At 39.3% G+C, this 16,875-nt stretch overlaps 1 protein-coding gene across 2 annotated transcripts in view; it reads right to left on the reverse strand.

Annotated features, from left to right (window-relative positions):
- Nucleotides 1-16,875, reverse strand: part of MROH1 (maestro heat like repeat family member 1) — a 2,449,684-nt gene that overhangs the window by 1,605,582 nt on the left and 827,227 nt on the right. For both annotated transcript variants that reach the window (XM_044067698.1, XM_044067696.1), the window contains exon 12: nucleotides 6,102-6,224. In XM_044067698.1, coding sequence (XP_043923633.1) covers nucleotides 6,102-6,224 — 123 coding nt within the window. The remainder of the gene's footprint in view (nucleotides 1-6,101; nucleotides 6,225-16,875) is intronic.

Genomic DNA, 16,875 nt, shown 5'->3' on the forward strand with positions numbered 1-16,875 from the left:
GCTGTCGTTTTCAAAGTTTACATAGCAGAAATAAACAAATTTATAAGGGATATTAATTGACAGAAATAAGAAATACATTCTGACTATAGAGATGACTGCTAAGACCATACTGAAAACGTATGATTACTAGCAGCTCATTTACTATTAAAACAACATTTTGAAACACAGCAGTACACACTGATGGCAGAATGCAGCTTGGGCCACTCAGACTGTTTGACAAGCCAGTAATCATACTTGCTGTAATTGTATGTAATGTTCACATTTTTACAAAGAGAAATCACAGAGCTTCAGAAGCCCTGGCAATTTTCCCAGCATGTACCAATGAGGTCTCCCTGCAGTGAATCAACATGCAGATACAAAATAAATAAAAATGTTGGTTCTTAAGTCCAACTCTTTAAATTTCTTAAGTTTAGCCCATGGTAACAACAGCCAAAGGTACATACTGTACAGTCAAACGTTTAAAAACAGCTACCCATGACAACCAGAGCACAAATCTGACACTAATTATTTCTTACTTCTGACAGCATTTTAGGAGCTTGTCTAAAGTCGGAACCACCAATACAAAGGGAGGAACACAGTGAACAACAACCAAAGAAAATAACCGGCCAAATAGTAGAGATCACATGATGCAAGAAATGTGAATAAAATTAGTGTTCCTGGTACCAGCATTGCCAGCTGGTTGACATTTACTTATCTTGTGCTTAGGAGGAGGACAGAATGATTTCTAGCTGTATCTTACAACGATGTTGGAAATGCTATAAATCTTGGACATGCCCTTCAGCTCTCCGGATTTTGCCTTCTATTTTTCGTCTGTTCCTCATAGAACCTGTGGTTTTCTGGCAAATAACAGAGGACTGAAGTCACTATATGACACACAGGGTTTCAGACTTCATATCTTTCAGAAATGCACACTAAAAACAAATCCTGTGCTATTGACTTTATAAGTTTATATGAACAATATTTAAAATCTTTTTTTTGGGGGAGGGGGGGTGCTTTTGTTTTGTGCCTCTATTAATGTAGGCTTTGTCCAGATTTCTTCTGCAAAGAGGCTGAGGGGTAAGAAAGTTTGCTTTATAAAAAAAAAAAAATAACGTTTTAAAAAGCAAAGTCTTGTGACAGCATACAGCATTCATAAGTACGAAGATGTGCCGCGTTATCGGTGTTTGGCGACAAACCTATATCCCCTCTCCTTTCATTAGACATTTTATATTGGATGAAGGTTTTATATACGGAACAAAATCAGTTGGAGTATTTTATTTTAAATTGCATTTATAACTTAGGCAACCTCACTTCACTACTGTACACTCTGGTACAGTGGTTAGCTGCTATGGTAAATGCCAAAAACACCAAAGCCCAAAGGAGCTCACTCTTCTCGCGAGATCCTAAGACACTTGGTGAAAACGTGAAGGCGTTGTCTACTTTGCTCGTCAGTACGATAATTTGCAGCTGTGTAAACATTGCTTAAAATGTGACTGTTATGCATGTTTTCTACTAGTATTTTGAGACAGAACACTTGACTCTATACTCAGTATTAGCAGGCATTTTAACTAAACACATTTGAATAGCGGACAATTTCTTTTTCACAAAATGCACTTTAAATTGGAGCATAGTATTCTAGTTACTGGACAGCAGTTTCTGAAGTAGTATCCTGGGCATCTGTAAACATAGCACTGAATTCATACATGAATGCATGGGGTGTGGGGGGGGGGGTGATAATTAGTGAGCAGATTCCTTTTCTTTCTTTTTTTTTTTTTTTTTTTGAAAGACATCTCTCAGCCAGTAAAGAGCAATAAATCTGGTTCATTTATAAATAATGATCATACAAACTATAACATGTTTCGCCAAGTTGTTAAACTACAAAGGTGTGCACGGAAGTAACTTTAAGAATGGATGAAAGCTATGGAATGATAGAATCTTACTGTACTGAGGACTTAGGCAGGCTCGGTGGTAAAAACTGGATGCTGAAGTCTTGGATCTCCATTGCAGCTTTTCTGTCCAGACTGTGACAATACAACCCAAAATGGCACAATAGAGGGATACAGTAGTTAATCCCACAAAATCCAGAAAGGAAGGGAATATCTACTGTAGGACCCTCTATTTATTTGGACAGAACAGAGAGGGGGTGTGTGTTAAACAAGAGGTGATTCCTACTGGCTGCCACAAGTTGCTGGATAAAAAGCATACTAAATTGGCTTGCTGCTGAGATGCAAACACAGGGTGCGTTGCCAGCCGATTTTCTAATTAAAGTCAAATAGGAAGACCACGAAACTCCACACTGAAACTCAAGTTGAACTGACAAAGTTCAGTTACTTTTTCAACTCTGTTTTCAACAGTGGAGTTAAAATATGCCCGCAAAGTTACTTGCGTTGAGAAAAGGCACGCGGGTGTTACAACATGTAATTACTACCATCTCACAGCATACTCAGTGTTAAGCACAGAGGCGCCATGAGACGGTAGTCGGGGTTAATGAGTTAAGAACAAAAGACAGGCACTGTTCAGAAAATAGAACTTTTTCTAGTAAATGGTCCTGTATGTTGGTATCAAGATTTTAGTTGAATTTAGAACAGGAGCTGATGTTATAAAAGAATAATTACTAGGGCATATAAAATATTACATGAACTACAGGAATCAACTGAAGTCTGGAAAAGAATGGGGAGAGAGGCTGGAAAAGCAATTTACAAGTGAACAGCTGGTAGACAATATATATATATATATATATATATATATATATATATATATATATATATATATATATCCAAAATAAGCAAAACGTCTAGAAGATATAGGATTTTTGCTTGGAAATGTCTGCATAAACATTTTATACCCCACACAAACTTTAAATAATTTTCCTGGGTAGATTGCAAACACTGGAGGTGTGATGGGGAAGAAAGAGAATTACGAACATATGTTTTGGGAATGTACTTTGTTGGCAGATTTTAAACATCTCCTACAGAGTACTCTGTCAGAAATACTGGGTGAGCAAATGGCTGCAACTAAGGAAACTATTCTTTAGAGCTGGGACACAAGATCTGAATTGCCTAGTCATGGTAGATGTGGTAAGACCTAAAGTTTAATTCTGTTGGCTGTCAACTGGATGGAAATGAAAATCTAAACCAACTCTATTTGAAGTAGTTTTAAAAGTCTTTCGGCTTTTTCTGGTTAGGGGTCGCCACAGCAGAACTCCGGTCCGCTCAGGATTGGCAGTAGATTCTATGGTGCGGAGTTGCCAGCCCGACGCCCAACCTTCAATGAAGGCACAGCCATTCACGCTCACACCTACCTGCATGTCTTTCACGTCACTCGACTGTGGGGAGGACATGCAGACTCCACACAGAAAGTGCTCCAGCCGAGAATCAAACGGGAGAACCTCTTGCTGTGAGGCGACAATACTAACCGTTACATCACGTAGTGATGATTACAAAAGAGATAAAATAACTGGAACAGGGATCTTTAGCAAACTGAAGGAGTAATTACATAGATAAATGGAAACTGTGGGAACAATACATGCAGAATAATGCTCAGGAGGAGTGAGGTTTAAGGTTAGGCAGAAACTGAACAATTTATGTAATGCTGGGCTGATGATAGTTACAAGTAATAAAAAAAAAAAATGGGATGTGTGATGTCCCCTCTCTGGGCCAGTAATCAAGGATGAATCCTCACAACTGGCACTGCAGAGGAACATTCACTTGGAACAAAAGTGGATAAACCCAGTATTTTCAGAAACAGCTCTTTGCATCAAGCACAGTTTCCCTTAACAGTACATAGGGAACACACTCAGTACTTGGTCTGGATTTCTCTGTCTCCCTGCAGATCCCCAGTAGACTCCCCCCTAGCACAGCTATAGGGTTGAGACCTCAGTAGGGTTCAGACCTCAGTAGAGTATCCAAATAAAGTTGTCCAGCACACTCACTGTGAAACCACTGCTTCATGTCCCTGCTACAAGTAGCTGGTGGGCACACATGCAAGCACACACAAACACCTGGGAATGGCTGGTACAGAGTTACTAGCTAAGCGCCCTTCTGCCCAGACTTCAAGGTAGTTACACTGCCACCAGACACCCCAAAGCCAGCTACTTTAAGGCTCTTGAAAGGGTACCCAATTATGCAGAGTGAAATTAATATTAATACAAATGGTAATGTTGACCAAACAGCCAGGCTTCAGGAGTGGCCAATGTGTCACCAACAGATACAAGTACTCTCAAAGATTAAAATATTCTCTAAAGGACCAGCCACAATGAAAAGTTTAAATATAAATAAAAAAACTTCTAATTCTAGGAGGGAAAAAACAGACAGGTGAACCTGTATTTAGCGCTTTCGTTCTTTAATATTTTAAGAACAACATCAGAAATAAACATTCTAGGTAGCAGTAGTTAAATTATATAAACTGTAAAAGTCATAAAAAGTCATAAATAGTAAGGCAATTCAAAAAAATACACAAAGCTGCAGCCTCTAAGAAAAAAACAGTCAAACACCTGAGAACAACACCTTAAAGTAGGAATGACAATGAATTAAAAGATGAAGGTGGTTTTCCAACTCAACTAACCCACTGTAAAGCACATTTATAACTGCTCATTTATTCCTGGAGCAGCTTCAGCATTAAGATTAAGTTGCCACTTGAGCTCTAACTTCCAGCAAAGAGTCTGCTTCACCAAAAAATACATCTAGCTGTTCTAACACAAAAAACTTAAGAAAAGCCAAGGCATAACAAACTAAAGAAAATCCAAGGCATTACAAACAATGTTTTCCCAAGGCATTGCTAAGATCTCTTGAGCGTACTGCACCACAATGCTTTTTAATCCAATCTGAAAGTTTCCTGCAAGTCTTTCCGATGTAGAATCACAGATGTCACAACAGCATATACCACAAAAGAACTGTTGTAATCAAAAAACCTTTTATATATACTTAATAATAAATAATAATAGAACACGAAAATGCAACATATTTATTTACAGGAAACACCAGAGTTTTGAACACAGGAAGTATTAAAAATAACACAGCTGAACAGATTCACACAGTTATAAAAAACAAACCTTAAATATTTTCACCATATTTTCCTGATCGATATAGAGAATTACTATTCCTATTTACTTAACAGAGCAAGGCAAGATGAAGTAGGTGAGAGATCATTCTATGTCAGGTTCCAAGAAACAAACTGCCCTTAGATTTCAGTCTCAGCTAATATTAAATCTTTACTTCTGTACAGAATGCCATCATATAACTGGTCATCTGACTTCTGGTTCCCATGCAATCCCTCCACTGCTAGAAACTGCCAGGATTTAGCACTTACATATCAATACTGCACACACACACACCTTTGTTCAGATCTGGTGCGGCTTCTGGAAGTCATAAAACAATTACAACCTTCTACTCATCCTACAGAAACTAACAAACCATGCTTCTTACATACACTGAGTCTCTGGCTTCATTCAAAATTGTGATACAACAACTTTATGGCCTTGGCCCAGTAATTTAATTTTCTTAATACTTCTCAAAGTCAGGTGGACTGAGATTAACCTCTTCTCTTCCAGTAACCTCTGTTACAATATATACATTTAATGCATGTACATTTCTTTTCTGCCCAGCAGGGCACATTGTTGATTTTTTTTACATAAGCAGCTTTACAAATACATTTTTCAACAGAAGCATCTGTATAAGTCAGTCTGACATACAAATGGCATATAATTCTTTACAAAATTCTAGCTAGCTGTGCTGGTATACATTACACATCCACTGCCCTACTTCTTCTGGCATAGTTGGCAATACATCCTATCGTCACAGGATGTAGAATGTATGTAAATGGGAAAATGTTTATATGGTTTATTTTCTTTTCTGTTTAATATATGCTTGCCTATGTCTTAAGTGATAAATAATTTGTTTGTTGACCAGGACAGTGCACTGATCTCAATGGACAATTTGCAGACACAGCCCAGGTGAATAGGATCAAATAAGAAATGAACAAAAACATTTATACATAAAAGAATAAAAAGGTATTTAAATAATTTTATTTAATAAAAGCATTTAAAAATGAGACAGTTCTCAGATTCTGCAAAACACACTAAGATACACAGTAGAAACCAAGGGAGGGTGATTTTTGTTACTTACTATGTTGTCACCAAAATTGCAGCAATGTCGGACAATATATTCAACCATAATTTCTCCTCCATCCTGTTTTAGGTAACTGTGATGGGCCATTGCACTGATTACCTGTATGATCATCCGTTTTACCTGCAAGAAGGAGAAAACAAAAGTAAATCACCTCTGAGTGCAATCCACTATTCTCCGAGAGAGACTACCATAAATCAATTCAGCTAACACCTAGGTATATTGCTGACAGAGGCACAATATCTGCCTGCCTACTTCATCAAGAATTTTGTAAGAAGCCTTTGTGTCATCAGAAGAACCTGATAAGTACAGACCCCGCTTCTGATGTAAAAATGCAATAATTTAATGCTACACTGCATCTGTGGCAGAGATCTGGAATAAAGGTTCTGAGTCCAAAGGTGTGTAATACAATGAATAACTGGCTTGAAAATTAAACTGTGTGTAATGCATGCAAACAGTATCATACAGGAGTGTCCTGGGGTTGGAGAGGAAAAGCAGACTTGAGATACAAAATACTAAGGTAAAGGGAAATGGCAGGCTTTACTCTGCGCCACCAGTGTTAATGGTTAAGATGTCTTATAAGGCCAGCAAACACCAAATCCTTGGGGCTGTTAAAGCCAAAGTGGATAGTATTTTCTTCAGGGTCCTGTTGATAGGATGAAGTTAATTATACGGGTTGTGTGGGTTCAAGGTAGTATTACAAAACAAACAAGAGCACAGAAAAGCATGCATCTAAAATACACATGAAAATGCTAACACATTCATACAGCAGTAACAAAGTTTTTCTACTCAGATAAATGCAAATGCAAATGTAGAGCAGTTAGTGATGAACTGGTGATAATGAAGCTATGAATATTCATCTTTAGAATTTATTTTTCTCAAGAGAGAGGCATGTATTCAAATTAATATGAGATGGAATGGTGTAACACTAAGAAGATTAATGTCAAGAAATCCAAGACAAAGTCATCAAGTCCAGAGGCCCAAAACAATTGCTTAAATTCGCCACCTGTTCTGAAGACATCTACACAAAATCTGAAATACATGCAGAATATACATAAAACAGAAGAAAAATACCAAGGCCTTCAGACATTAGCTAAATCCGTGTACTCCCCCATAGGGTTTTTTTTTTTTTTAAGGAAAAGTTAATGTCAGTTGTCTAAAGCTTCCAGCATAATTAAAAGAATGCAGATAACACTTTGGTACTGCTGTTAAACACTAGGAGCCTTACAAAACTGCACTCCCTAAAATCACTCCTTAACTTGAACAGAGACATATGCATCATTACACAAACCTAGTTCAAGAGCGCTGAAAGCCTCCACCAGTGTAGGGTTTTTCAATGCTTATCACACATTCAGGCATACCAAATTAGACAAAGGTAGAGGTGCCTCCATACACTTAAAACACTTCACCTTTGGACTCAGACAAGATAATGACTTGGGACTTCTCCATATTTTACTATTAACAAAACTCCTAATCATTTCATAGTTAACTATAGGTCCTTCCCCCATGTTCCCCTCAGCTCATATCCTCTAAGTAGTATGAAGTCCCCATGTATTAAGCCAAACACAAACACCATTCTCCTAGAAGACTTCAACTACCTCTTCATAATCTGGGAGACTTGTGAATCTTTAAATATGTAAGCCCAGCGATTTCTGGTCTTCAGCAATACAAATTCTCAGGATCAGTTAGTCCACACCCCAACAACGGTTGATAAAATCCTGCATTTGATACCCACCAATATGGGGCAGTTTTTCTCACTAATTGTAAATTCCTCCCTGGTCAAATCAGACCACAAGTCAATCACATTCACCTTAACACTGAAACATCTTCCAATTCAAAGGTTATGTAAAGGCTAATAAATAATAAGTGATGACCCAACTAAATTTAAAAAACTCTTCCATCTCTATGACAACCCCCTTTTTATGCAGATTCCTTCACTGCCAAAATTCTAAGCACATGTAAATAAGCTGCACAGACACATCGGCCTCCTTCAAAAATGATGCCAAATTCTAAAAATAAACCTCTGTGCTGAAACCCACATATAAACAGGTTCAGGAATAAAAGAAAAACAAAACTCACTGCACACAAAATAAAACAAACACTGAAGATATTAAAAACACTTTTGCTAAACTAAACAAGGAACTCCAAGTCAAATCAAACCAAAGACAGACATGAACCAAAAATAACCACCCAGGCAAAGGATAAGCACAAACCGTTCCTTTATGTTAAAAATTTCAGAAATACCGCGCACTGTGCAGAGCTAATAGTTAATGAAAATATATACTTGGAGTCAGAGAACATGCCAAACTTACTAGCAGACAAACTCAGCTCAAACTTCAATCCCTCTCTCCACTCCAGTGCTATCAGATTACATAAGAACACTTACAGACCACCATCAAATATCCCAAGGACCAGTTCTCATGGAACTATCTAGAGCCAAGAACATGTCATCTATTGGGACAGATAACATACTAGACTGCCTATTGGTCAGCCTGTAACATGACTTGTTTGATCCCCTACAGAAGGTATTCAAAGGTCAGCCTCAAAGCAGTCTTCATGTTGGATGAATGGAGGACAGCAACAGTCATTCCCATGCACAAAGGTGGGACTTCAACTGACCCAGGTAATTGCAGACCCATAAGCCTGACCAGTCTCATCTGCAAGGCTATGAAAAGGATTACAATGGAATTAATAAAATAAGGATATAGGCAACCTACAGACTCTTGTTCCAACCTAGTGCTGGGTTGTGAAGGGCAGGTCCTGCCTTCTTAACCTGGTTGTCTTCAAAAAAAATTACTGAAGCAATGGATGATGGCAAAACAGTGTACATCTTATGCCTAGACCTCACATAGGTGTTCGTACCATTCAACACTACAGTGTCATAGACACATACGGGTTAATATTTACCTGGAAGAGTAACTCATTAGATAGCAGTGTCTCTCAAACATGACCAAAGTTAGCGTGTGCAGCATTACATCCTGCAAAAGACCTGTCACTAGTGGAGTCCCCTAGAGTTCAGTTCTTGGGCCACTCTACCTTTGAAAGAAGTAAATGCCAAAGTGATGTTAAAGGTTTGCAGCTGACCAAGACTTCAGATGAATGCAAACTTGGTGCTATCAAACTCCTGAGAAGACACCAAGACAGTCCAAGAGGGCCTGTACCAGACACATAGCAAATGTCAAAATCATGGACTAAAAATAAATCTAAATTTTAAACCCTAAGAAAACCAAACTAATGGTATTCCTCCTTAATAAGACCCCCCCCCCCAACACCTTCTTCATCGCCTCAATTAATTCTATAATCACTTGATCACCACACATTAAACTTCTAGGAATAGAAATAGACTACAAACTTAAACTTGATATACACATCTCCTAAACAGTGAAAAAGGTGCATAAAAAAATAGGTACTTTATACAGGAATAAACACTACTTTACCAAATATACCAAAATAGCTATTTCCCAAACACATTTGATATCCACCTTATTATACATAGACCCCATTCTCACTAATTTCAAGAAATCTGAACTACAAAATCTTGAGTCCTGCTATAATAAAATAGCAAGATATGCCACAGATTCACCAACTAAATCACACCACAGCCTTTCACTCAAACCAACTAAACTGGCTACAACTCCCCCATCTCCTACACTATACACAATTAACAATGGCCCACAAACTCCGCTGAAATCCAGACAAAATACCATCCTTACAAACCCTTCTTCAACCCTATATTACCAATAGGCTACTACGCTCCTCCAACAAACAAATAAAATCCTACTTATCCAAAAACCAAGCAGGGGATTCTCTATTTGTTAACTACATAGGTAAAATCTGGAATGAACTGCCAGTCAACATTACCAATCCCTACCTCTGTTCAAAACTAACCTAAAACAACACATCCTTACCAAATCACTCTGCCCATGTTCCATCACTTGACAGAAAACATCTCACTCTCAACCGTCTCCTACGCAAATCTTCCTGACTAATTAAACTCTCAAACTATAACATCATAATTTAACCGACCGTCTAATAACCTACTTTATTCATCTTTGCCTAAATGCTGCTGACACACACTTTGGGATTTTACATGTACTGCAACTTTTTCACTCTCTTACTATCTATATCTTCTCATTCCTTCATAAAATTTCTCTACTGTACTATTAGATTATATAATACTTGTGAGAATTACACACCATATCCCAATGTACTACCATCTACTGTCATCTCATCCTTTACTGATGTATACAAGTAGCATTTAAGTCATGCAATGCATCTACTGCCAACTGTACTTTGATATATCTTGCCTACATATTTGGATGTTATTCATATGTGTATGTTTATGAACTAACTGGAGCTTTCCTCCCCGGGCCTCCGCTGAAAAAGGACATGTGCCCAGTCGGACTTTCCGGGTAAATAATTGTAAAATAAAATAAATAAAATGCCAAGTAGTATATAATCCTATCGTTAAGTAAGCATGACTCCCCTTGTAATTATCACATTGACAACAATGGAACAGACTCCAAATCCATGTGAAGCAGAGTTCCTCCTTAACCCAATTCAAGTGCGACTTAGATAACTGGATGGGGAACAGGAAATTCATCTCTGGTTTAGCACCAGTCTAATAGACAAAGTAAGACTAAATGGCTCATCTCCCAGGCCCCTGCTTACACTACCAAAACTTGTCAAATTTGGGATACATGGAGAGGCTTAAAAAGGTCCCAGTGGTCATTAGTCTAGTACACACCTATGAATTTAAGAACATGCAATCCCGTAGTTAGGGATCTGAGAACCTACACGGACAACAAACTGCCCTTTGTTCACCATGTATTCACTGCTAAAAAGAAGTCTTTTTTCTTTCATGGCTTATAATTAAGGTACTGCTTCCAACTCCAGGTATATAATTGCTGCACAGTACTCGGCACTCATTAAGCCAGTCACAGAGTATAATGCCCCTTTCCGTATATACCTATCCAAATATGTCACAACTGAAACAAACACAATACCTTCTCACTAAGCATATCAAGGGCTTAAATTGTAAAAACTATGTAGACCATCTGCAAGCCTTGCCCCAACTGTCCATGTCATAAAGGCTACTGAGAAGCAATCTTTGCCTTACAAATAGAGCATCAACAAGTTCCATTCTGTCAGGCCTGTCTCACATTAACAAGTCTACAAAATACTTCTCTTACTCTATTCAAATGTAATTTGGATGAATGGATGTGTAAACTACAAATTCATTCACACTTTAGAACCGTTGCCTCTCATGGATAGGGGCAACATGCAAATGTTCTAACATATCCTTGCTTCTGCCCATCTCTGGATTACCCGTAAACAAAACATAACCTCTACAAACTACCATGGGAAAGTAAAGCTATGCCTATTAAGTTCTACACAGATTGATAACCTTATTGGGTCTGTGTGACATCCCCACACTGGGCCTGTAATCAAGGAGCCTGAATCCTCACCACTGACACTGGAGTGGGAATTTTACTTGGAATATAAATGGATACACTCAGTATTTCCAGATGCAGACCTCTCTGCACCAAGCACACTTTCCCTTAAGAGCACACAGGGAACACAGCCAGCCTGGGGTCTGGATGTCTCTTGTCTGCCTCCCTCTAGTCCCCAGTAAGGCTCCCTGCTGGAACAGCTTCAAAGTTAAGTCTTCAGCCGAGTGCCCAAGCCAAGACCTCCACCACTCTCTGTGAAGCCAGCGCTTCATGTCCCTGTTCCAACTGTTCCAAGTAGCTTATACACATGCACACACCATTAAGGAAAATCTGGCATGTTACCCACTGTACCAGCCCTGCTCAGACTATAAGGCAGATTCACTGCCACCAGTCAGTTACTATAAGGCTCTTAAAAAGGTGTCTAATTATACTGTGTACAAGTTAATATTAATTCAAATGGTAATGTTGACCACACAGCAAGGCTTCCAGGAGTGGCCAGAGTTATCACCAAATAAGTATGCAAATACTCTCAAAACTTAAATATTTTCTAGAAAGGACCAGCCACAATGAAAAAGTTTAAATATATTTAATAATGAATACTAAAAGAACATGAACATACTAAATATCTATTTAAAGTAAACACCAGAGTTTCAGACACAGAGAATATTAAAAATAACACTGATGGAAGGTTTTACACAGTTAAAGATAAACAGTATTTAGCTAGTCTCACTATCTAATTCCTGACTGACTAAAAGAATCTCTGTTCCTACTTACCGAATAGAGCAAGGCAAGATAATGGGTGTGAGCGGTCCTTGTTGTCAGATCAAAGACAGAATACAGAATGCTGAGAGCAATATCCTACTAATATCTAAATATTTCTAGCTTACAGAATGACATCACATACATCTGGTCATCTTACTCTGTTTTCCGCACTATCCACCATCACTAGAATCTGCCAGGGTTAAGTACCTATGTGCGACAATACGCACTACATCTTTAGTTAAGTTTTATTACAGCATCTGGAAGCAATAAAACAATAACACTATTCCACTCTTCCTACAGAAACTACAAACTATTCTCTCACACAGACGTCGAGTGTCTGGCTCCATTCAAAACTGTGGGATAACATCTTTATGACTTAACCCATAAAGTAATTTAACTTCAGATACATTTTGAAGCTTGAGATTAACCTCTTCTTTTCCAGTTGTCTGTTAAAAAATATGCATGTAATTCAGTTACAATAATACATGTACATTTCTTTTCCTTCCAGCAGGGTGGACTGTTGATGCATTTTAACACAACCAAACTTCACAAATACATTTTCAGCACAAGCATCTGTACAGATCAGTTTGATATATAAATGACATAATTATTTACAAAATTTCACCTAGCTGTGCTGGCATATGTTATACAGCCACTGTCCCACTTCTCCTGGCATGGCTGACAGACAGTACCTCCCCCATCATCACAGGTTCATAAGTACTTACTAGGCTAATTAAATGTGTGTGTGTGGGGTTTCTATCAATAGGATAAAGGTAGTTCTGACCAGTCTTAAGTTTTAGAAAACTTAACGCTGGTAACTTCACCACCTTTAAACAAATCCCTATACCCTCTTCTCCAAGACCTCATTTCTGAACAGTTCATGCATTAGTACCTAACCTTTCAGAGTTCACTCCTAGACCCAAGCCTTGACTGATTAACTCCCAAGACAATGGGAGTTATGCCCACTGTCTTGAAGCATTCAGCTATTCTTTTCTATACTTACTTAAATATCTCATTTACTTGGCTGTATTATAAATAAGATATTCTGTTGTCCTACCTCACAGCCCTCCAGCCCTTTCACATGCACACACACACATATCTTCCATTTCACATTTTGGCTATGTTATTTACATCTATATTCAAACAGCTTCTTAACAGTTCATCCCTTTCCACTCAACAGTCTTTCTCTTCCATTCATATAAGTCCGCCATGGTCATTCTTCCCTGCATACAGTTATGTTTTATAGCACTACCATGGAAATGTTGATGGGATTGATTTTGATTCAGCAAGGACAGACAGCTAAGGACTGCTGAACTATAACTTTCACTCTAACATGTAGACTGGAAAACAAAAAAAAATGTTCATATCAGAGCACATTACGGATATCTCATTTACATGATATTCACTAGCATTTTTTAACAAGTCTGCAGTGTTCATGTACTTCCTGAGTCTATTACTTGCATGAAGCAAACAGTCTCTCAGACTTCATTTTTACTTAGTGGGAGGTTATTTTTGAAGAATTGTAACAGTGCTCTTTGCATTTAAACATTTAGTGGCTTTGGTGTACTGAACTTATTTGTACATCTGCTGAGTGGTTGTCCTCTCAGGGTGAACTCATTTCTGTGAAGAGCTTCTAAATTGAAAAAAAAATGCCTTTTCTCTTCCTCTGTTAATTTAAATTAACTCCCCTCACCTTTAGTATCTTTTATTCTTTTTCTCCCTCAGGTACTTCCCAACTTTGCCAAGCGACCTGCGTCTGTCCTAAGACTGTAAACAAATAACAGGTGTGCTGTGGAGTCTACACAAACTCTTCTCACAGGCACCTTCGCAAAGGAAAACTGCAAAAAAAAAAAAATACTCACCATAATGTTCCATGTTTGTAGTCCATCTCGCCCTTCATTCTTTACATATGGGATTGGAGCCAATCCTCGGCGCCGACTCGGCCTATTTACAAGCTGGAAGACTTCTAGTTGGCTCGTGGCTAGGTAGGTATCCCATGGTGCACCAGTACAATCACCAGATCTTGTTTGCTGCTAACTAGGAAAAATAATAACAAACATACAGAAAGAAGCCAATACTAAAAGGTCTTCAGATAGTAATAACAATATTTTTCTGTCCCCAAGTACTTCCAGGATGGGGGTAGGAGGGTGGGTTCGTAAGAATGAAGAGCGAGATGGACTACAAACATGGAACGTTATGGTAAGTACGTAACTTCTTTATGCTCTGTAGTCCTATCTCGCCTTCATTCTTACTGATGGGACAGCATCCCTAGCACCTTATTCTTGGGTGGCTCAAGGAAAAATACTCCCGAGTACCATGGAACCAAAGAATGCTCTACCCCTGGAGGTCAAATCCAATTTGTGATAAGTAATAAATATGTGAGGGGTAGCCCAAGTTGCTGCTGCACAAATATTATCAAGTGGGACCCTGGTTTGAAAAGCTGCAGAGGTAGACTGTGATCTCGCAGAATGAACCTTGATTTTGAAAGGTAAAGGTCTACCCTCAGAGGTGTAAACATAAGTTATACAGCTAGAAATCCAATTTGAGAGTGTCACTTTGGAAACTGGTAAGCCTGACCTGGATTCAGAGAAGGAAATAAATAATTGATCTGATTTCCTGAATTCTTTAGTCCAGTGCAAATAAAAACATAACTGTCTTTGGACAACCAACTGATGAAACCTGTATTCTGCTGTGTTGGAATGATTTGGGAAGAACAGTGGAAATTCTATGGATTGATTCAAAATGGCATGGAACAGACCTTGGGGACAAAAGAAGGATTAGTATGAAGAGATAGTCTGTCTTTGTGAAAAATCAGGTAAGGGGGTTTTACAGACCAAGCTTGTAACTTTGAAACCCGTCTGGCTGATGTGATAGCCACCAAAAGCAAAGTCTTCTAAGACAGGAATTTCAAAGGGAATGAATGAGAACGCTCAAAGGGTGGAGTCGTCAGTTTGGATAACACAAAATTTAAATCCCATGAAGCAACAGGTTCTTGAAATGAGGTCTTAACAACGTGGCACCTTTATGGAAGGTTTTGCACTGCCTATGTGACATCAGATTAGAATTTTGTAAGCCTAGATGAAAATCTGAACTTGCTGCCAATTGAACCCTGATAGTGGCAGCCGCAGATCCCTGGTGGAAAAGCTCAGATAGGAATTCCAAAACCACTGGAATGGAGGCGGTATGGGGGTCAACATTCTTTTTCTCCGTCCAGACAGAGAATCTCCTGAGAATTTACTGGAATAGTCTTCTAGTGGAGGGTTTATGATAGGACGTAAGGATACGAGTCATGGAGGGGGTGAAGTTGTGAAGGCTGACTAGGGATAGAACTCCAGCAGCCAAGCTGTCAAACTGAGGGTGTGTAAGGAGGGATGAAGCAAGCCTGACATGCGAGTCAAGAGATCTGGAACTGGCTCCAGAATCCAAGGATCGTCTAGGAGAAGAGGCTCGAGAAAAGGGAACCAAACCTGAAAAGGCCAGTAAGGAGCAATGAGGATCAGTTTGCTTCCAAGCGGTTTTGCTTTCTGAATAACTTTGGGTATGAAAGGAAAGGGAGGAAAAGCATAAAGGAGACCCAGGGCCAATCGTGAACAAGTGTGTCTCTCGGTGACTTCCCTGGAGGGGGGGAATGAGGGAGAAGTAGCTGCTGCAATTGGCATTGATCAGGCTGGCAAAGTAATCGCAGCAAGGCTGTCCCCATCTGCAGAAAATCTGCTCCGCTATCTCCTGTTTCAGAGACCACTCGTGAGGCATCAGGATTGCTCGGCTAAGCCTGTCGGCTATCACGTTGGTTGACCCTAGAATGTGCGTTGCCACTAGAAAACTCTGGGAAGATATCGCCCATTTCCAAACTCGAATGGCCTCTCGACAGAGTGGGTATGATCTGGTTCCCCCGTTTGTTGATATACCATACTACCGACATGTTGTCTGATTGTATTGCAATAGTATCCAGAGGCAAAAGGTCATGAAATGCTTGCAACGCCAGGAGCACCACCCTCACCTCTAGAACGTCGATATGCAGGTGAGCCTCGTGATCTTGCCATGTGCCTTGACAGTCCTGCCTAGATAATGCCCCCCCCCCCCCATCTGTGAGGCATCCATGGTAACAGTGGCAATGGGTTGGTGAGAAACAATTGAAGTGCCCTTGGTTAACTAATTGGGTAGAGTCCAACAAATGAGGTCCTTCTTGCAAGAGTCTGTCAGCAGTACGTGATGAGATAATGGTGGGTGCTGAAAGGACCATTAGGATGGCAGCAGCCACTGAAGAACCCTCATGTGTAGTCTGGCTAGCAGCACTAGTAATATGGTGGAAGCCATGGTCCCTAGAAGCTGCAGAATAGTCTTGGCTTTGACCTTTCGTAGGGGGAGAAGATGCTGAATTTGAAGAACCAGATTCTGTGCCCTTTCTACAGGAAGATGAGCCAACATGTCTTTGTGTCTATCTCTGTGCCTATACAAATCACAGATTGAGAGGGCAATAAGGCAAATTTTTCCTAATTTACAGAAATTCCCAACTGGACACAAAGCTGAATGGTAGCGTCCCTGGTCTGAATAAGTAG

The sequence above is a fragment of the Protopterus annectens genome, chromosome 3.part1, assembly GCF_019279795.1.
Source record: "Protopterus annectens isolate FY-2018-M chromosome 3.part1, PAN1.0, whole genome shotgun sequence".
Taxonomy (NCBI): domain Eukaryota; kingdom Metazoa; phylum Chordata; order Ceratodontiformes; family Protopteridae; genus Protopterus; species Protopterus annectens.